The sequence below is a fragment of the Macaca mulatta genome, chromosome 4 (genome assembly GCF_049350105.2).
Source record: "Macaca mulatta isolate MMU2019108-1 chromosome 4, T2T-MMU8v2.0, whole genome shotgun sequence".
Classification (NCBI taxonomy): Eukaryota; Metazoa; Chordata; class Mammalia; order Primates; family Cercopithecidae; genus Macaca; species Macaca mulatta.
Genome location: NC_133409.1, coordinates 145,938,657 through 145,960,551, shown reverse-complemented (window position 1 = coordinate 145,960,551; position 21,895 = coordinate 145,938,657). Strand labels below are relative to the sequence as shown.

Here is a 21,895-nt window from a genome sequence, read left to right as displayed (position 1 = left end):
ACAGGCCCTATACTGCAGCTGCTTCGTCCCCGTGTACTGCGGCCTCATCCCCCCGACTTACCGCGGTGTGGTGAGTGCTCCAGCATGGTGAGGGGTGAACCGGGATCCAGGGGACCTCGGGTCCCTGTGACTCACACCTGGGGGAGCAGGAGGGTGGTCTCAGAATGCAGTGGGAGGACCTAGAGTTGGAGAATTTCTCGTGTTGTTACTCAGAATTCCCAATGTAGATGGCTTTCTGGGTCTTTAAGATGAACTTCTCCAGCTGGGGTGGGCTCCTCTCTGGATCCACCTACCCACTGCCGAGCCCGGCAAATCAAGGCTCCATAGGCTTGGCAGGCTTTCCCAGACTTCTCGGAACAGAGGAGGTGGACCCTGAAGCGCTGGGACCTGGAACCTCAAATGATGAGGATGTTTTCTGAGGCCCTTTAGGCCAGGGCCTTACAGACTTTAATGTGCCCGTGAATCACTCGGGGTCTCGTAAAACTACACAAGTTCTGATCCAGGCGATCTGCGGCAGGGCCTGAGGATCCGCTCCTAACCAGCCTCAGGTGCTGCCCATGCTGCTGGTGGGTGGGCCACACTCTGAGTAGTGATGGTCTAGCTCATGCCCCTTCCTCATTTTATATGCAGAGAAAGTTAGGGCCAGAGACTAGGATTCAGGTAGTAGATGGAGCCCGTATTGCATGTCAGCCAGCCTGAGAGTTAGAGCCTCAGTATTTATCATCCTTCATTCATAGGTGAGAAAACAGAAGCCCCAGAAAGGACGGGGCTTGTGGGTGAACAGGTGGTGGGGCTGTGGCAGAGGGGCACGTCTCCTGCTTTACCCAGAGTATGGGTCCCCTGCACACGAGCCCTGGGAGCCCCAGTCTCAGCACCACTAAGATAGCAGAGGGAGGATCAGTGCAGGACAGAGCACCAGGCTGGGAGTCCAGAGGCCAGTGCGGACTCACCAAGTGACCAGGGGCACACCACACACCCACCAGGACCTCCATCTCCAGGCTTATCCCGAAGGATCTTCTGGACCTTCCTTGATGGGCCCTTGAAGCTGGTACCATGTCCTATGGACCATTTTGAGGTACTCCGAGTGGGGCTGAGAACTCTGGCCCCAGGTGAGCATTTCTCACTCTGCCCCACACAGAGGTACATTGATGGGGGCTTCACAGGCATGCAGCCCTGCGCCTTCTGGACCGACGCCATCACCATCTCCACCTTCAGTGGGCAGCAGGACATCTGTCCCCGGGACTGCCCCGCCATCTTCCACGACTTTCGCATGTTCAACTGCTCCTTCCAGTTCTCCCTGGAGAACATCGCCAGGATGACCCATGCATTGTTCCCCCCGGACCTGGTGGTGAGAGGCAGGAGGGGTCTGGGGAGTAGGGGAAGGTACCAGGGACTAGGGGTGGGGTTAGAGAGCCACTGGGGCCCACTCAAGTTCCATCTGAGTCTCCTCCCCTCAAATGATCCCTTAAACTTCCTCCTAGAGCTGCCTACTGGCCTTGCTTCTAACTAGCTATGTGACCTTGAACAAGTGCCTTAAGCTCTTCCGGCTTCAATGTTCTCCCCTGTAAAGCGAGATGATGTCAGAAGTGCTGATAGAAATATTAACTGAACCCTTCCACTCAGACAGTTCATGTACCAAAGCAAGGGTCGGCAAACTGCAGCCCACGGGCCATATCCAGCCTATGGCTTGTTTTTGTACAGCCTGTGAGCTAAGAAAGGGGTTTCCATTTTTAGAGAGTTATGGGGGAAAAAAAGAAGAAAAAGAAAAAGAACATTAGGCAGAGACTGCATGTGGCCAGCAAAGCCCAAAATAAGTATTTACTATCTGGCCCTTTACAGAAAAGGCTTTGTGGGTAATACCTCATGTAATCCTCTAGCATCCTCTGTGACCAATATTATTGCTGTCCCCATTTTGTAGATGAAGAAATTGAGGCTGTGAGAGGTGAGAGCAACACAGCCAATAAGGGGCAGCCCAGAGACCTGAACTCAGGCTCCAAACTTTGCTCTTCATATGGCCCCAATGCACCTCATCTGGTTCTGCCATGAGCACCCAACACTTTCCTGCCCAGGGGAGGCTGAGGATCCACCATGAATAGTGTCACTCATGAACGCAGCATCACTGGGGCGTGTGACCAGGAATTGCTCCCCAATTCTTCTTAGTAGATAGTGAGGGATGGGACACTGGATGGGTATGTTTTGAAAAGTCCATCAAATAAAGTTCAAGAGCAATGGGAGTAGCAGCCCTGGGTCAGGGGAACTGTGGCTTCCTTCATCACCGCAGCCTTGGTTATTCTCCCGGTGCCCCGCCCCCAGATCCTGCACGATTACTACTACCGAGGGTACGAGGATGCAGTTTTGTACTTGAGGCGACTGAGTAAGTACCGGTGGGGCCCCAGGCAAGGGCAGTGTTGGAGGGTAGGGACAGTTCAAACCGTAGAAGGGCTGAGTGGAGGGGTATTCCCCCCAAATTTGTGACCCGGAGATGCCCTTCACCTGGGAGAGCTGGAAATGGGGGTGGGGATCTAACAGGCTGCATCACCCAGCCCAGACCGCTGGGTCTAGAAAATAGGATCTCCATGTAAAGGGGGCTTTGGGGTTAACTAAGGGCACAGTGTCTAGGACAGTTGTACATGTATGTTTATGAATGTAAAAACTCTATTTAGGAAATCCAGAGTTCAGATCTCCCTGGAGAATTCCATTTTCATGTCATTTCATTCTCTTCCACTTTATTCTCTTTCCAGTAAAATTGCATTATTAAGGTAGAACTGGATGTCACTAGTTTATATTTGCGTAAGACTCTGAGTGACCAGCAAATCACAGAGAAGAGCCTTTGCCCTGTGTAGGTTTGAAATGGTGGTCCCTCCACCTATATATTCTCTGTGCTTTATCAGGGTGGAAGAAACAATTCCAATGACATGTCTTTTATGTGCTAACTCCATGGCAAACATCTTTGTTACAAGAAATGAACAAGACTGGATGTGGTGGCTCATGCCTGTAATCTCAGCACTTTAGGAAGCCAAGGCAGGAGGATCACTTGAGCCCAGGAATTTGAGACCAGCCTGGGCAATTGTGAGACTCCCATCTCTACAAGAAATTAAACAATTAACTGGGTATGGTGGCACATGCTTATAGCCCAAGCTACTTGAGGTCAAGGCGGCAACAAGCCATGACTGCACCACGGCACTCCACTCTGGGCGACAGAGTGAGACCCATCTTTTTTTTTTTTTTTTTTTGAGAAGGAGTCTCGCTCTGTCGCCCAGGCTGGAGTGCAGTGGCCGGATCTCAGCTCACCACAAGCTCCGCCTCCTGGGTTCACGCCATTCTCCTGCCTCAGCCTCCCGAGTAGCTGGGACTACAGGCGCCCGCCACCACACCCGGCTAGTTTTTTGTATTTTTGTAGTAGAGATGGGGTTTCACTGTGTTATCCAGGATGGTCTCGATCTCCTGACCTCATGATCCACCCTTCTGGGCTTCCCAAAGTGCTGGGATTACAGGCAAGACCCTGTCTTTAAAAAAAGAAAGAAATCAACAAAAGCTTTGCCATATTTAGAATCAATTATTTTCAGAAAAAAGGATCACTAGATCAAAGGGTTTACCTAATGTTACATCAGAAGCATTTTCCTTGTTGCCACACGTCTTTGTGACTGTCTTTTTTGGCAGTTGTATAATATTCCATCATAGCTGTACAGAAAAATTTGCTTGATCATTCCTTTGAGTTTCCAAATGTTTGTGATTATGAGTAATTCTGTGGTAAACTTTTTGTGTATGTAGCTTTAAAAAATACTCTGTGGGTGAGATTAAGGGGTTGGATGAGATTTTCTTCCTAGGAGGTGTTCACTTATTTTTCCCTTCTTCAAAATTCCTTCCTGCTTCCCAAACTCCCCTTATCCTGTCTCTGCTTTCTCCTGGGTCCTTTCTCCCAACAAGGGGGGTGGACAGGCTGGACAGATAGGAGAGCAGGTTGGAGAAAACCTGGGCTCTAGAGGCAAGTAGCTCTAGGCCCCCACCTCACCCATAGCTGTGTGACCTCCGGATAATCGCTTCCCCTCTCTAAGGCTTGGTTTCCTAACCTATGAAAAAGGGGGTTTAGATCCTAGCTCCTGACACCTACTAACTGTGTGATCTCGAGCAGGTAATTAATCTCCTGGGGCCTCAGTCTCCTCATCTGTAAAAGGGGCCTAATCATGGAACCTTATGGTTTTATTTCGAAGATTAAAGGAGCGAAGCCACAAGACCTTAGCACAACGCTCAAATAAATGGTAGCTCTCATGAGACGTGCTGAGTTCTAGCCACGGTCAGTCCAGCCTACTGCAGGGTGAAACCTGATGGTGGCACTTCAGGAATCCGCCCCCAAAATTGAGCCAGTATATGGATGGGGCAGGTTTCTTCAATGGCCCTGGAATCACTCCAAGTAGGAACAGATACAACTCCTAAGGGAGAAATGGTCTCGTGCTGACTACCAACTATTTTTGCTTCCTCTTCCAATTTGCCAGTGTATGGCACGGCTTTTTCAGCACAGATTTCACCTCCACCACCTCAGTCCTCTTGGATTTGGTGGGAGTGGATTTTTCTCCCTGCATCAGATGTGAACAGGAACTACTGACACATACTGAGAAATTGCAGTTGGTCTCCAGAGCCACACCCTTATCCCTACCTGCCATCTGGGAACAGAAAATGGGAGTCCGCCTGACCTCCCTCAGGCTGCTTTCTGGGTGGGGGGTCACCTCCAGTAGGAAACTATACCCCAAAAGGTGTCACCCTCCATTTCTCAGCTCACATTCTCACAACCTCTTTTTCCTCCCTCCCAAGGGAGGAGAATTAATTATTCCTGCTGCCAGGCAAGCCACTCTCTCTACACTCGACCCATCCTGGCAGCAGCCTCCTGCCAAAGGGAAGGGCAGTGCACGCTGGCGTGCTTGAAAATCCGCATTCCCCACACAGATGTATGAACGTGGGTGCTGAGTGAGGTTGGAGCTCAGAGGATGCCATGTCTAAAATATCCATCCGGCATTCAGGCATGCCTGGCCAAACCTCTTTTCCGCCTTCCTCCCCGACTCCCTTCTTCCCTCTCACAGTTTGGTAAGTGTCTCCCTCTCTGTACACACACACACACACACACACACACACACCCCTGTGAAACCATCACCACAATTAAGATAGTGAATAATTCGTCATCCCCAAAATTTCCTCATGCCCTTTCATGATCCCTCCCACCTTCCCTCACCCCCTGCCTTTCCCAAGCAACCCCGATCTGCTTTCTGCCATCACAGATTAATTCACTACAATGTGAACTCTTTTTTAAAATCTGAATTATTTCACTCTGCATAATTATTTTGAGATTCATCCATGTTGTTGAATGTATAAATAGTTTGTTCCTTATTACGTTCCGTGCCACTGTATGAATGTACCACAGCTCACCTACCAAAAGAGTTGAATATACCACTGTATGCATATGCCACAGCCCATTTATCCATTCCCCTGTTGATGGACATTTAGGTCATTTCCAGATTTGGGCTATTATGGATAAAGCTGCTGTGAACACTCATACATGAGTCTTGGTGTGGACATATGCTTTCATTTCTCTTGGGTAAATACCTAGAAATGGAATGACGGGATTGCGTCGTACATGCATGTTTAACATACATCCACAAATATTTTAATCGTGGTAAAAAAACACATAACAAATTTTAAGCACGTAGTTCAGTTGTGTTAACTATGTTCATATTGTTGTGCAGCAGATCTCTAGAATGTTTTCATCTTGCAAAACTGAACCTTTACACACATTGATCAACAACTCCCCCTTTTGTCTTCCTCCAGCCACCAGCAACCGCCATTCCACTTTCTATGCTGATGGTTTTGAATACACTAGGTACCTCATATAAATGGAATCATGTGGTATTTGTCTTTTTGTGACTGGCTTATTTCACCTAACATAATGGCCTCAAGGTTCATCCATGTTGCAGCTGTAGCATGTGACAGGATTTTCTTCCTTTTTTGAGACGGAGTCTCGCTCTGTTGCCCAGGCAGTGGCACGATCTCGGCTCATTGCAACCTATGCCTCCTGGGTTCAAGCGATTCTCCAGCCTCAGCTTCCTAAGTACCTGAGACTACAGGTACATGCCACCACGTCCAGCTAATTTTTGTGTTTTTAGTAGAGATGGGGTTTCACCATTTGGCCAGGATGGTCTCGATCTCCTGACCTCATGATCCGCCCGCCTTGGCCTCCCAAAGTGCTGTGATTACAAACGTGAGCCCCTGCGCCCGGCCGATTTTCTTCCTTTTTAAAGCTAAATATATTCCACGTTTTCTTTGTCCATCCATCTGACAAGGGACACTGGGGTTGCTTCCATCTTTCGGCTATTGTGGATAATGCTGCAGTGCCCATGGATGTATACATGTCTCTTCCAGATGCTATTTCAATTCTTTTGGATATATAACCAGAATACATGTTTGACTTTTTAATAAACTGCCAAATGGTTTCCCAAAGCAGTTGTACCATGTTTCATTCCTACCAACAGTGGATGAGCATTCCCATTCCTCCAAAACTTTTGGTCTTTTTTTTTTTTTTTTTTTTTTTTTTGAGACGGAGTCTCGCTCTTTTGCCCAGGCTGGAGTGCGGTGGCCAGATCTCGGCTCACTGCAAGCTCCGCCTCCTGGGTTCACGCCATTCTCCTGCTTCAGCCTCCCGGGTAGCTGGGACTACAGGCGCCCAACACCTCGCCCGGCTAGTTTTTTTTGTATTTTGTAGTAGAGACAGGGTTTCACCGGGTTAGCCAGGATGGTCTCGATCTCCTGACCTCGTGATCCACCCGTCTCAGCCTCCCAAAGTGCTGGGATTACAGGCTTGAGCTACCGTGCCCGGCCAACTTTTGGTCTTTTTAATTAATGCTCAGAATGTTTCATTCTAGCCCTTCTAAGAGGTGCATGTCAGTAACATATTGTGGTTTTAATTTGCATTCCCCTAATGACTAATGACTTTGAGCATCTTTTCATTTGCCTATTTGCCTGCCATAGATCTTCTTTGGTGAAGCATTCGTTCCACTCTTTTGCACATTTCTCACCTAGACTCTTAATAAGCTTTGTGTTTTTAGGGTAGTTTTAGATTTATGGATAACTTGTGAAAATAATACAGGGTGTTTGTTTCACATCTGTTATATGTTACAGAATGATACATACATACCATGGTATTCAGTCCAGTACATTTGTTACAACTTACGAACCAGTCTTGATATATTTTTAAGTAAGAGCCATTGCTTATTCAGGTTTTCTTAGTTTTTACCTAATTCGTTTTTCTGTTCCAAGAACCCTCACCCAGGGATCATATTACATTTCATTGTCACATCTCCTAGGGTTCCTCTTGCCTATAACAGTTTCTCAGACTTTTCTTATTCTTTTTTTTTTTTTTGAGACAGAGTCTCATTCTGTCGCCCAGGCTGGAGTGCAGTGGTGTGATCTCAGCTCACTGCAAGCTCCGCCTCCTGGGTTCACGCCATTCTCCTGCCTCAGCCTCCCGAGTAGCTGGGACTACAGGCATCCGCCACCATGCCCGGCTAGTTTTTTGTATTTTTAGTAGAGACGGGGTTTCACCATGTTAGCCAGGATGGTCTTGATCTCCTGACCTCGTGATCCACCCGCCTCAGCCTCCCAAAGTGCTGGGATTACAGAGATTTTTCTTATTCTTGATGACCTTGACAGAGTTGACTATCGGTCAGGTATTTTGTAGAATGTCCCTCAGTTGGGGTTTGTCTGATGTTTTTCTCATGATTAGGCTGGGGTTGTGAATTCTGGGGAGGAGACCACAGAGGTAAGGTGCCATTCACATTGCATTACCTCACAGGCACATGCTGCCAACGTGACGTATCCCTGCTGATGTTGACTGTGACCACCTGACTGAGGTAGCGTCCATTGGGTTTCTCCATTGTAAAGTACTCTTTCTCCCTCTATCCTTACTGCAGTCTTTAGAAGAAAGTCACTGTGCACAGCTCATACTTAAGGAGTGAGAAGTTATGCTCTACTCCCTAAAGGGTCAAGTATCTACACAAATTATTTAGAATTCTTCTGCAGGGGAGCTTTCTCTCTTCTCCCTGATTTACTTACTTAGGTAATCATATGTTTATATCAGTATAGATTCACGGTTATGTTATACTTTGGGTTATTATTCAATACTACTTTATCTTTTTCCTCAAATTGTTCCAGCTTTGGCCATCGAGAGCCCTTTCAGTTGGCTCTTTTACACATTTTAAAAACTGAATTATTTGTTTTCTTATTTAAGGGCTGTTGTATGGTCTAGATAAATGCCCCTCCCCCACCCATCGTTTTTGAGACAGGGTCTCACTCTGTCACCCAAGCTGGAGTGTAGTGGCGCAATCATGGCTCACTGAAGCTTCAGCTTCAGACTCAAGCAACCCTTTTACCTTTCTCAAGAGTCTTACAACCACAGTGACCTTCTCAGAACCAGCCTCAGCTGGTTGCCTCCCCTGCCTAAAAGTCGTGCTACAATAATGCTTGCCATGAAAACCAAGGATCTTAGCTGCTGCCTACAGCCCTGACATGGTCTGGCCCCTGCTGCCTCCTCAGCCTCCTCCCCCAGCATGGTCCCCTCACCCCACACTGACCTTTCAGGCCCCCACCACCTGGAGTGTCCTCAAACTTTGTGGCCTTTGTGTGTGCTGTTCCCTCTGCTGAAACACCCTCACCACCCCGCCCTGACCATCCTGGGCCACGTGCCCTTCATATCTCTGCTCACTGCCAGTCCCTCAGATGACCTGCCGTCTCTCACAGCACCACACTCCTCTCTTCCTGCACTTGCCTCAGCTGAAACTCTAGATGATTTGGGTGGGCAACGCCTGCTCCCCCACACTACACCGTAAGTGCCAGGAACCATCACGTTTGTTTTCACTCACGATAAATTCAAGTAAGTACAGAAAGACCTTTGAAAAGCACTGATCCTGTTTAGGAAAATAACTCAAGAAACCATTTTCGCAAAAGCCATGCTGCTGCCTGGGCTGAGTAACACCCCATGCTGTTGTTTCTCCTAGATGCTGTTTATCTTAATTCTCCCTCCAAGAGAGTGATTTTCCCCCGGGTGGAAGTGTACTGCCAGATAGAACTCGCCCTTGGCAATGAGTGCCCTGAACGCAGTCAACCAAGCCTTCAAGCACAGCAGGCCAGTCTGGAAGGAGCCCCACGACCTCACACGGAGTGGGTTCCCAAAGGGGATGGAAGGGGCGGCCACAGTCCGCCTGTGTCCCCACCTGTGCAGACACTTGAATCCACATGCGAGTCACCTGTTTCAGCACCAGTCTCTCCACTTGAGCAGCCACCTGCGCAGCCACTGGCCTCTTCAACGCCACTTTCTCCAACTAACATGCCACCTGTATCATTCCCAGCTGTGCACAAGCCACCCAGCTCCACACCTGGCTCATCACTGCCCACCACACCACCTGGACTGTCACCTGTGTCACCTCAGCAGCAGGTACAACCGTCTGGATCACCACCCAGATCCCCACACTCTCAGGCACTCACTTCACCCAGGCCACCCCTGGGGCCTTCAACTGTGGGGGCACCTCAAACACCGCCCCGAGGTTCTTTTTCAGCCTTCTCTGCTCAGCCACCTGTGGAGGAACTAGGCCCAGAACAGCCCCAAGGTATGGACCCTTCTGGCTTCTTATGGCTTTCTCATTCCTGGAGACCCTCGGCAAGAGAGCAAGGACACCAGGGCCGATAACTGCTTTTCTAGGGGTGCATGGATGAAGTTAGCAGTGAGCTTCAGCGCCTCTGTTCATTATGAGGACATTCCGCCACAAGGGGGCAGTATAAAGGACATTGGTTCATTCCCTTGGTGCAGTGCTTCTCAAAGTGTGGTCCCCCCACCCGCAGCAAAAGCATCACCTGGGAACTTGTTAGAAATTATAATCCTCAGGTCCTATTGCAGACCTACTAAATCACCAACTTTGGAGGTGGGGCCCACCTGTCTTTTTTACAAGCTCTCCAGGTGATTTTTTTGCCTGCTCACATTTGAGACCACTGGGCCAGTAGATTTTTACTGTGAAACCTGCTGTGCTGGGCAATGCTACTCAAAGAGTGGTCTGCAGACCAATCCAGCCCTCAACTGTGTGTTACTAGCCCACCACGGAGTGAATGCAGAAATTAAGAGTAATCACTTAGAAATGTTTGTAGCACTAAGGTATTGCCACAACATCCTGGAGCTTGACCATTTTTTACTAATTTATTTGCATTGTATTTCACAAAAGTACGAGTTTGTTAGACTACAAAGAAATTTTTTAAAAACTGGTTCCTTACTACTACAGATGATTTCAGAAGCACCCCTATATAGGCTGCAAAGATAAACTGTTCTCAATTCCTTACTCAGGAAATCTCCCTTTCAGCAGAGGAGATAACACGGATACTAACCTCAAAAATACAGTCAGGGCCTGGGTGTGGTTACTCACAACTGTAATCCCAGCACTTTGGAAGGCCAAGGTGAGTGGATCACCTGAGGACAGGCATTCAAGACCAGCCTGATCAACATGGTGAAACCCCATCTCTACCAAATACAAAAATTAACCAGGCATGGTGGTGCATGCCTGTAATCCCAGCTACTTGGGAGGCTGAGGTAGGATAATCACTTGAACCCAGGAGCTGGAGGTTACAGGGAGCCGAGATTGCTCCATTGCACTCCAGCCTGGCCAACAAGAGTGAAAATCCATTAAAAAAAAAAAACAAAACGGAAGTATTAAGTACTATATAACTAACAAAAACACAGTGTTGGAGGGTATTCGTAGAGAATAAGATCCTCCAAGCTCCCTTGCTGGCTGAATGCCATTTGTACTGGCAGTGGGGGAGGCACCGCAGGAGATCAGGGGGAGTATGAAAAGCTTCTTGGAGGTGACAGGTGAGTTTAAATGGGCAGGATTTTGAACATCATGGTTTGTGGGATATATGGGATGGAGTAGAAAGAGCATTTCCGATTTTGTTTATTTAAGACGCTCAGTTGCAGTGCAGGGATGTGCAGGGTACTTTCAAGGTACTTTAGGAAGGAGAGGACATGTGTGTGGCCACCATGGATGGTCTGGGTGGGGACAGAGGGACAGAGACCCAGATGAGGGACTGAAGCCAGATTGTAGGGTGCTCATGGTCCTCAGCCAAATTTCCAGAGCTATTATAGTAAACGTCACAGATCGGCAATGTCTCCTCCTCTGGGAATTAGCCCCAAGTTGGCAGAGATGCCCTTTCTTTGGAACAGGTTTACTTTGACTCTTTTAATGAGACAGAAACAAAAGGCCATTAAGAAAATTAGGCTGTGGCTCATGCCTTTGAGAGGCAGAGGCGGGCAAATCACTTTCAGTCAGGAGTTCGAGACCAGCCTAGCCAACGTGGTGAAACCCCATCTCTACTAAAAAACAAAAAATTAGTCGGGCATGGTGGCAGGTACCTGCAGTCCCAGCTACTCAAGAGGCTGAGGCAGGAGAATCACTTGAACCAGGGAGGCAGAGGTGGCAGTGAGTAGAGATCTTGCCACTGCACTCCAGCCTGGGCGACAGAGTGAGACTCCGTCTCAGAAAAAAAAAAAAAGAGTCAGAAAATAGGTCACAGTGTTTTACCTGCTCTCTTATTTCCTGTTGAATGCAAAACATTTATTTTACATTAATCATACCTGTGCATGAAGGTGGCCATCTTCACGTACCTGAGCAATCCTGGGCCCCAAGTTGGCATCTTCACTCATATTGGGGGTGGATAGAGGGCATATATAGTCTAGTGATTCTCCACTGGAAGTGATTTTGTCTCCAGGAGACATTTAGCAATGTCTGCAGACATTTGGTTGTCACCTAGTGGTTAGAGGCTGGGGACACTGAAAAATACCCTGTAATTCACAGAATAGCCTCTGTAAAAAGCGCTAACTCTTAGTGTCAATAGCATGTACTGAGATTGAGAAACCATGTTATAGCCTACAACTGAGCCTCAACGGTGACATCCTAGGCCATCTATGCGAGTTAGGCAGAGCTGAGACGCCCTAGAGCAAGCTTACCCAATGCGTGTCCCAGGACGGCTCTGAATGCACCAGTCTATAAAAAATTCATAAACTTTCTTAAAACATTGTGAGATTTTTTTTGGATTTTTTTTTTTTTTTTAGCTCATCAGCTATCATTACTGTTAATGTATCTTCTGTGTGGCCCAGGACAATTCTTCTTCTAGTGTGGCCCAGGGAAGCCGAAAGACTGGACACCCCTGCCCTAGAGTTTAGTAGTATCAGTCATTTAATGATGGCCATTGGTGGCGTTGGGGAACAGGAAAATTGTTAAAAGCCCTAGGAAAATCCAAAAACAGAAGGACAAGCCTCAATGTGAATAGATTTGGGAGAGTTAGGGACATACAACAGGCCTCTAACAAAATAACTTCAGAGGAACCTACATATACTTTATATTACTTTTATTTATATATAATACATAATTACATATTAACCTTCATATATTATGTACCCCCATACTCATTAGAAACATGCAAAGAGCTCACTTAAGAGCAACGGTTGTGAAACTATTAATACTCTGTTCCAAGAAACAAGCAAAAAGCATTACATGAAGCATGTGATGGAAAGTCCAGCCCCCTCCAGGGGATTTTCCTGAAAACCTTCCCTAACACACTGCTTTCTGTGAGGGCGCTATTTTTTTCTTTTCCTTCTTTTTTTTTTGAGACAGTATCCCACTCCCAGCTCACTACACTCTCAACCTTTGGGGCTCAGGTGATTCCCCTGCCTCAGCCTCCCACGTAGCTGGGATTACAAGCATGCACCACCACACCCAGCTAATTTTTGTATTTTTAGTAGAGACAGGGTTTCACCATGTTGGCCAGGCTGGTCTCGAACTTCTGGCCTCAAGTGATCCACCCATCTTTGCCTCCCAAAGTGCCGGATTACAGGCGTGAGCCACTGCACTTTCCCTGGGAGTTGTTTCTAATGTTCCACCAAGGGTCTGAGTCAGCCCCTCCACAGATGCCGCAGGCCTGCATCTCAGTCAAGTCTCACAGCATGACTCTGGTTGTAAAGATGAGAATTTGAGGACAAGAGAGTTCTTTGCTGTTTTTAAACCTTCTCATTTACTTACTATTGCTATTTCAAAAATGACTCCATATCCCCCCTCCCCATCTCCCTCTCGTTTCCTATATTTTTACTTTTAGCTGTAGCTCCTCTTGTCTCTTCAAATCCAAAAAGCGCCGTGCCTCTGGTTCATGTGAAGGAAACCGTCAGCAAGCCTTATGTCATGTAAGTTTCTCCATGGAGCACGTTCTTTCCTTTGGGCAGGAGAAGGGAGCCCGGCTAAGCCATATCTTCCACCACCTTAGCTGCCCCAGGAACCCTGGGATCCTTTTCTGGTGTGTGTGATTGTGTGATTACAGGTCCACCCCTTTACGTCTCACAAAGCCGCCTTCTCTTGTTCAGTGAGGGCAGTGTGTGGGGAAGGAGCCTGTCCGTGTTGATGTCATTCTCTTCTCCTGCACGCTGGGAATGCTCCTTCTCTGAGTGCAGTGTGAGAATGCGCATCCCCTGCCCTCATATTTTATTCTCCGGTGATACCACCGTTCAAGAAGGCCTGCAGGCATCCTACCTCCCAGCCTTAGGCAGCTCCTGCATGGCATGAATTAAGGATCTCTATCAAAGGCCTTCCTTACTCGAACTATTTTCTATTAGCCTCATAATGACCTGATAGTCCTAGACTGTAGACTGTCCCCAGAAAATCTTTTTTATTATGCACATCAAGTGTCTGGGTTGTGCAACATACACTCCATTGTATCTTTGCAATAACTATGAGAGGGCCTGGGGATCTGCATTTTTTTAAAACATCCCTGAGGACCACATTACCCAGGCTCCCTTGCTGGCTGAATGCCGTTTGTACTGGCAGTGGGGGAGGCACCGCAGGAGATCAGAAATTGGGTCGAGGGTATTTCTCCCCACAACCCCAGCCCCCTCTGATCCCTCCCTGCCTTGGGACCACTCTGGCAGTGGCTGGGTTTCTCCATGACCACAGCTGCAGGTATTGAGAGAGCAGGGCCCGAGGCATTCTTGCTTTTAATGTTTGCACTCTCTCTCACATCAAGCGTATTAGAATTTACCTGCTTCCCACATTAAGTATAATTTTAACCATAAAACTTTTTGAAAGAGTTTGTATGAATTTAACAATTTTGAGCTTAGGCATAAGTTATGCATTTTGTTCACATAATTTAAACCTTTTTAAATTTACGTATAACTGTATAAAAGTCTGAGTTTCAGTTGACTCATGGACATGATGTTACTTAGATAAATATTCATTGATTATATTTTTAAAAGTTTGCTGGGAAATCCAATGCTCAGCCAGGGTTGAGAACCATAGCACGGGTGTGCCCACTTGCGGAGCTGAGCAGGCCCGGATGTTGGAGGGCCCAGGCCAGGCCCATAATGAACCACTTAATCTCTTTGCCTAGGGAGAGCCCTGCTGAAGACTCAAACTGGGTGAATAAGGTCTTCAAGAAGAACAAGCAAAAGACAAGTGGCACCAGAAAAGGTTTCCCAAGACATCTGCGATCCAAAAAACCAAGCGGCAAAGTGCAGTGAGAATGACTAATGTTCCTTAAATCCCACGGAGAGGAGCAGCTTTGGGAACTGTGTTCAGGGAGATTCTGAGGAATGGAGGGGAGAGTAGAGGAGTAGTGGAGGGGTGGGAGGTTGGGCTTTGGAACAGACACATCCGACATAAAATTCCTGCTCTGCCACAACTCCACTCAGGGATCATGGTTGGGACACTTGCTCTCCCTGAGCCTCCATTTCCTGTAAAATGGGGATGATACCACTTCACAAAGTTGTGAGAGTTTAATGTGATCAATGATGTAAATTGCCTCATAGAATGCAGCATGTGTAATAGCTCACAATAAGTAGATGTTATGTTTACATAATTCCCAGAGGTTAGCTGGTTGCCTCTCTGCTTCTGAAGAGATGCTACTTAAAAACAAAACTAGACAGGCCAGTCACGGTGGCTCTAAGCCTCACCTAAACCAAGTTTTAATTTTTTTTTACTGAGTCATCATATTTTAATTAAAGGCTCATGCAGGTATACAAACACACTCACAAATTCAAATGACAGCCTCAAATTCAAACCAAGCCAGGTATTATTTACAATTATTTCATTGGGTTATCAGTGTATTCTCTGAATTGGCCAGGCATGGTGGCATGTGCCTGTAGTCCCAGCTATTTGGGAGGCTGAGGCGGGAGGATTGCTTGAGCTCGGGAGTTGGAGTCTGGCCTGGGCAACACAGTATTCTCTGAATGGAACAGACCCACACTGCTATTTAATTTGCTTCAAGTCTTTGTTGGTCAGAGAAACCTCTAATCATTCTGAGCAACATCCTTCCTGGTTGTTCTTGTCCCAAGTGGGGTCCCTGGATGAGCACAGGGATTTATCAGACAGACAAGGGTCAGAGGCTCACCTGGTGGCCAAAGACCCACCTCGAAGTCTAAGCAATGCACTTGGTGAGTGGTGGGAAGCAGTATGGTAGGAGGAGATTCTCAGAGCTGCTGCAGGAAGTGGAACAAACCACATGTTCTTTCTGGATGACAGGTAGGTAAGGGACCGTGCAGGATGGCAGCTAGAGGTCCCTGGGTTCATGGGATCAACAATCCCAGCCTGGGATTCTTCTCACTCATTCTTGATATCCAGCCCCAATGCTTTCCTGACCTTTGAGTGTCCTTATCTCTGTCTCTAGGAGCTCATGCTCAAGTTCGGTCGTGGGAAGCCAGGCAGGTCTGCGGTGGGTGTGGGGAGCCTCCCTGGGGCTAGGAGCACTATCTGGAGGCCAAGCCCAGGCTCCAGTTCCTTGATTCCAGGGCCAGCTCTCTTCCCACTGCAGCAGAGAAGCAGGAACTGTCAAATTCAGCAAGAGCCACTTTGGTCGACAAACCTTCTGGGAATGAAGGTGCTTTACAAAGAAACAGGCTGTGACAGAAACAAACAAGACAACATTCATAAACTGTGGGAAGCACTGTTGTCATTGGGTCACACCTCCTGCACCAGGCAGGTGGTTGTCTGCTGCGTTCTTTCACAGAACAGATGATGAGCCTGCCTGGAGGTGGCAATTTACCAACTGATGGTCTTAAGCAATTCCAAAGGCTGGGGTAAGGGGTAGAAAAGAGAAGCTCAAAAATGTTAGGGATAGAGAAGCGGGGAGTGATTCAGGAAGAGGAGAAACCTGCTCATTTCCTCCCAAACTACAACTACTGTCACATCCATGGGCTAGTCCTGTGCAAACTTCGAGTCCCCAGCTGATATCCCTGCTGACAAGCAGAGAGAGGCTAGAACAAAAGCTAAAGTGTAGATGTCCCACACACTAATCAGTATTGCTTTTTAATCAGAGGTCGAAATTCATACTCTGATGCAAATTGTATTAGTCAGTTATTGCTGTTATTATAACGTTGCATAACAAACAATCCCCCAAATCTCAGTGAATTACAAGGACAAACATTTGTGTTTCTCTTTCATGGGGCTATGTGTTGGCTGGGATAGCTGTATTTAGGCTGCAGGCTGGGTTAAGTCTGCTCCAGGCCCCTTTCATTCTAGGACCAGCAGTGATGCCAGACTTGCTCTTCTCCTGGAGCGTGGGTGGGTGTACGTATCAGCCTAGCTTTCCTCTGCTAGCCTTGGCTCTCCTCCAGTAAGAGTTCAGTGGTCATCTGACTCTGAATTGTGTCACTGGCCTCAAAGTGAAGAGACAGACTGAGAAATTGAGAGGCTGCCTACAGGCTACAAGTGGAGAAGGAGGACCCCATCTTGCCCCCAAATCCTCCTAATTCCTACCAAGTCTGTGAGATGCCGTTTCCACCATAAGAGATCCTTTTCTTTGAGTTTCTGTGTAATTTCCCCCATTACAATGTGAGTGTAATAATAATAGCTACAGTTTACATAGTACTTATGTGCCCAGCACCATGGCACAGAGAGGTTAAGTAATATGCCCAAAGTCACACAGTTGGTAGGTGGCAGAGCCAGGATCCCAATCCAGGTTGTCTGTCACCAGTGTCCTGATGTTCCAACTCAGTGACACAGCGTATGAGGGTGGTAGGAGCACTGGAGTGGGAGTCAGAAGTCACAGAGGTTAGCACTGGTTTCTCCATTCTGGCAAGTTACTCAGTGGGAGTTTCAGTTTCTCTCTATAACATCGGCCCTGCCTTCAACCCATGGTTATTTAGGACTTAAATGAGAGGCTGAATGTGGAAGCGTCCTGTGTGATTCTGGTAACAAAGACATGTCAGGACCTTATGACCAGTGCCCAGGCCTGTATGGGACATTTGGGAGGGTCCCAGGCAGTGTGTAGGCTGGGGCACAAGACAAAGGAGCAGAGAGAGGGTATCTGAATGCGTGGTTCCTCCTAGGAGCTTTTAGGAATGCCGATTCTTGGGCTCACCCTGCACCTGCTGAATAAGAAACGGGGCTGTGGCCCAGCAGTGTGTATTGTGCATGGTCCACCAGATGACTGATGCACGCTGGAGTTTGAGAACCACTGGATTACTATGGAAGAGAAGCACAGAGGAGAGGCAGCTAATTCACTCTGTTAGCTTGGGGATCTCAGGGAACCTGGTGGAGGTGTGGAAGAGGAGCAGAAGTTAGTCAGACTGAGGATGGGGGTGTGGGAAGGTATTCCAGGCACATGGGATGGCCCAGAACAAGGAAATAGTCTATGCAAGCAGTTAACTGCGGTTGCAAGGATGGAGGTAGCGGAGAGGCCTGGAAGTGAACTTGGAGATGTGGTGGAAGGTAGGTCAGGCTGGCTTGAATGACCGGCTAATGAGGCTGGACTTCCCATGTGGTGCTGGGGAGTCATTGCAGGGTCTAAGCAACAGAATGATAGATTTGAAATTTATGGAGATTTGAAAATCATCCAGGAATGTACAAGTCCACATCCCAGTGTTTTTCTGGGCTCCGCAAGTGTTTTCCTCCATTTTCCTAGAGAGGGCGAGTTACTTGCCCAAACTCACACAGCAGGTGGAGGTAGGGCTTGGAAATGAGGCCTTCTGATTCTCCCTTTTGTCTCCCTTCTTTTCACCTGTTCTTCCTCGGCTTCTCCTATCCAGGTCTGCTCCCTGCCCACTCCACTTCCCTCTGCTCTCCACTTCTGAGACAGTTTGGCTCACCTACAGACCTCATCCCAGCCGGATCCAGGAATGCAGCTGCCCTGAGGTGTGGAATTCCTTAGGATGACCTTGGAAGGCAGACACTGCCTGTCCTGTTCTGGGATGCTGTGGTGACTCCTGGGTCTCATTGATCCAACTCCTCTTCTTCTCCCACCTTTCCCTTCCTGGTCACAGTCAAGGTCAACACTAGCCCAGGCAGCACCTTGTGTACTAAGAAAATAGCACTTCTTCCTGGAGAACCTGACTACCAGCCACTGGAAAATTGTCATAATATACTGATTTTGTTAGAGTAAGATACTTGACTGACAACTGCTAGAAAACTACAAAGAACATGCAAAGACATGCATAAGTCTACGAATCGCCTACCCCCTTTATATGGCACTGTATCCTTGTATACTGTAAACTCTGTACAACTGTACTCAGCCATCCGGAGACCACTCCAGCCCTATCCCCTTCCTAAAAAAACAAGTATCTGTTGAACTTTCATACATGGAATGATGTTTCAAACACCCTTGTATCACCTCCCACTGGAGATTACATTTGCAAGCAGCAAAAGACCCTTGGGTAATGAAATGAACCCCCTAACTGGCTTTTGGTGTAACTTGAGATTTCCAATTTCCGTGCATTGGCTATAAAAGGCCTGGCTACTTGCTCAGGGCTGCCTAAGGTGTATGAACCTGTAAGGGTGATCCTTGGTGGAACTCAGGTTAGGGAAGCCCTAGATGGGGGACTCAGAAATGACAAATCTGTCCTTTTCCTAGGAAGCTGTGAGCCGTGAGAGAGAACTGGAGCTGGAATGGGAGAGAACCTGAGGATCCTGAGGCCAAGCCTGCTTCTCACTGCTGTCCGGCACACTCCCCTGACTCTAGGCCTTTTTGAGGACCGGGGGCAAGACCTACTGCCAGTCCCAGTGGTGCGCAAGATCTGTTTCCCTTCCAGGGTGAGCATCTCAGCTTCCCTGCGATCCTTTCAACCCTTCCACTGCCCTACTCTGGACAGACTGATGGACGCCAGCACTGATCGGCGCTCATGGACCTTCCTCCCAACCTTGGCCTGAGCTTGCTTCTTTGAGATGGGCCGGATCATTTCTATTCTCCCCAGGATCCTGTCCAAGGGCAAAACTCTTGGGGGCCCAGCAGGACTGAGCCAACGACACACTCCCTCTTTCCTGTGGTGGCAGGAGCCCAAGTTCTATTGTTTGTTTTTTAATTCTCACAGTGTACTAACGGCTTGGCCTGAGCTGGTCACTGGAATCACTGGCTGAAATTGCTCAGGCAGCCCAGGCATCCAGATCTTTCGAGCTCCCCTGGGATTTTGTGGTGCTGCAGTGTTGAGACGGGCTGCCCTGAAGTCCTGGGTGGCTGTAGAGGAAGAAGGAGGCCAAATGTCCCTCCCCTGCAGCCAACACAAATGAGGGCTAACTCTCTGTCTGCTGTTCACACCTCAGTGAAAATGTTCCATGAGGAAGACAACTTCAGCCTCAATTTTTCCAGCCTGTCCAGAAAATAATTGCCCCCCACCTCTCCAGAGAGCAGACAATCTCCAGTCCCCGCCAGGCCCAGCAAGGAAGCCCCAGCTGCCCACAGGCCTCAGGTACATTTGCTTACCAAATCCTGAAATGCAAAACCCAGAATGAATGGGTGGAGGACGATGCTAAACTGGCCTTAGGAGCCTGAGGAGGCCATATGCAAATTTAAGCCTGGTGGGGTTGGGGATTTAGGGGCTTGGGGCTCAGCTGTGGCAACAGACCCCACTTAACATGGCCATTTCAGGGAATAAAATGTACCTTTGAGAGCCTGAAAAGGGTCAAAGTCCCAGGGGTCTTGCATCCTCTGCCTACTCTGGTTGATCTGTGACCAGACCAGCCAAAGGAAGCAGCTGGAGGTGTGTGCTGGGGGGAGACTGACCAGAGAGGCCCGCCTGGCCGCAGGCCTTTCTTCCAGGAGTGGCCTCCATGTTTGCAGAAGCCTGAGGCCTGGGAACTAGGGGGAGGAGAGTGGCCTCTTTTGCACAGCCCAGGAATGCTTGTTCCCTGGGACCCAAGGAAGACTAGAACTTAATCATAATTATTGTTTTAATTCAAAGTCTGTATTTAGAGCTCAGATGCTCTTAATGTCATTTATGTTAAAGTATTAATACATCCACTTGTTCCCTTCACTTGGGTTAATTATTTTTCTTGTTTTGAGGTAATTAAAATAATTGTTCTTACATTAGTTTCAGAGTTGCCAGATAAAATAGAGGACATTTTGTTAAATTTGAATTTCAGATAAACAATGAATAATTATTTAGTAAGAGTATGTCCTCAATATTGCAATTATTTATAATTTATCTGAAATTCAAATTTAACTGGGTCTCCTGTATTTTTATGTGCTAAATCTGGCAACCCAAACTAGTTTCTTTCTCCTTTTTCTCTTTTTTTTCCTAATCAACATGAATGGATTATTACATGTCAGCCACTGTGCTTTGAAACTAGGAGGCTTCGCTTGTACCAGGGGCAACACCAGAATGCTGTCTTTTCTTCCAGACAAGCACCTCTGACTGATACCCACAGCACAACCCCGCTGTAACCCAGCTAACACCTCCAGTTCACACCTCCAGCTCAACCGGTTCTCAGCTGACCCCATTATCTCTGACTCACCCACTTAGGCTTCTGACTTCTCAGAGGGAGGGAATGAGGTTAATTATGTTATGATGTTACTTGCCCACCTTTTTAAAGCCATGCAAAGCAGCAGGACCTCCATGCACCTCAGTGCTCTTGTAAAAACCATCTGTGTTGCTCTACATACTTGCCAGCACTTGGGGGAAAAACACCAAAAACATCTACGGTGGGAGTTGAGGGGCCCCACCCCTCCACAGCACCCACACATGGTGCCCTATATTCATATTGGCACAAAAGCCCCATAACCAGTGGGGCCTGTGAGCATCCTGAGGGCAGGGGTTATGTCTTTTGCATTTGTGTATTCCACACAGTTAGCACCAGAGCTGGTACACAGTAAGTGCTCAATAAACATTGGTTGAATAAATGAACTAATGGATAAGATCATAAGTGGAGGGAAGGGCACTAAAATAGGAGTTATCAGAGCCTGATCCTGGCTGGGTTCTGTCTGTATCTGGCTGTGTGACTGTGAACAAGGCGCTTCCCCACTCTGAGCCTCTGTTTCCTCATCTGTGAGAGGAGGATAATAATGTCGCCTCCTCCTGCTATCCTTGGAGCATTAGGGTGAGCCTTCGGGGACTGAGGAACAAATACTCATGTGTCACCTGAGAGGAGAAAGAACATCGTCAATATCTGTCCCTGGAGACCACATTTTATGGACCAAAAACCTAGTGCTGTGTTCTAACAATTTTTTATCTTGGCTCTGAGTGACAGAATTTAAGCACCAGATTTGGGGGACTAATAAGAGACAAGGTAGAATCAGTACTGCTCCTGATTTTCCTGGACATACTATGAACTGTCACATTGAGAGTCAGTGAGTTGTAGAATGTCAGGTCTGGAGGGCAAGTATCTTGTCCTCAGGGTCACCCAGCCTGGGGGCAGCTAGACTAAAACCCAAGTCTCCTGACACCCAGCCCAGGACACTTTTTTTTACTGCATCAGCGAGCTGGCACTCCAAGGATGGGACACCTGGAGGGGATCCAGGCAGGGACAGGGAGGCCAACCCCCACAGCCTTGCAAGCACCAGACTGTCATAGATGTGGCAGGTGGGTATCTGTCTTGCTTCCATGGTGAATAACCCAGATCACACC

The 21,895-nt window shown here is 47.8% G+C and overlaps 1 protein-coding gene across 10 annotated transcripts in view; it reads left to right on the top strand.

Annotated features, from left to right (window-relative positions):
* Positions 1 to 21,171, top strand: part of PNPLA1 (patatin like phospholipase domain containing 1) — a 74,129-nt gene extending 52,958 nt beyond the window's left edge. For 5 of the 10 annotated variants that reach the window (XM_078000207.1, XM_078000208.1, XM_028847621.2 and 2 more), the window contains 8 exons: positions 5 to 70; positions 1,139 to 1,348; positions 2,314 to 2,374; positions 9,039 to 9,647; positions 13,174 to 13,258; positions 14,455 to 14,580; positions 18,089 to 18,194; positions 18,910 to 21,171. In XM_078000207.1, coding sequence (XP_077856333.1) covers positions 5 to 70; positions 1,139 to 1,348; positions 2,314 to 2,374; positions 9,039 to 9,647; positions 13,174 to 13,258; positions 14,455 to 14,580; positions 18,089 to 18,194; positions 18,910 to 18,960 — 1,314 coding nt within the window. In that variant the 3' untranslated portion in view covers positions 18,961 to 21,171. Of the gene's footprint in view, positions 1 to 4; positions 71 to 1,138; positions 1,349 to 2,313; positions 2,375 to 9,038; positions 9,648 to 13,173; positions 13,259 to 14,454; positions 14,581 to 18,088; positions 18,346 to 18,909 lie in introns of those variants that run through there. The other 5 variants (XM_078000206.1, XM_078000204.1, XM_078000205.1 and 2 more) reach the window with 2 other exon arrangements.
* The last annotated feature ends 724 nt before the right edge of the window (positions 21,172 to 21,895 follow it).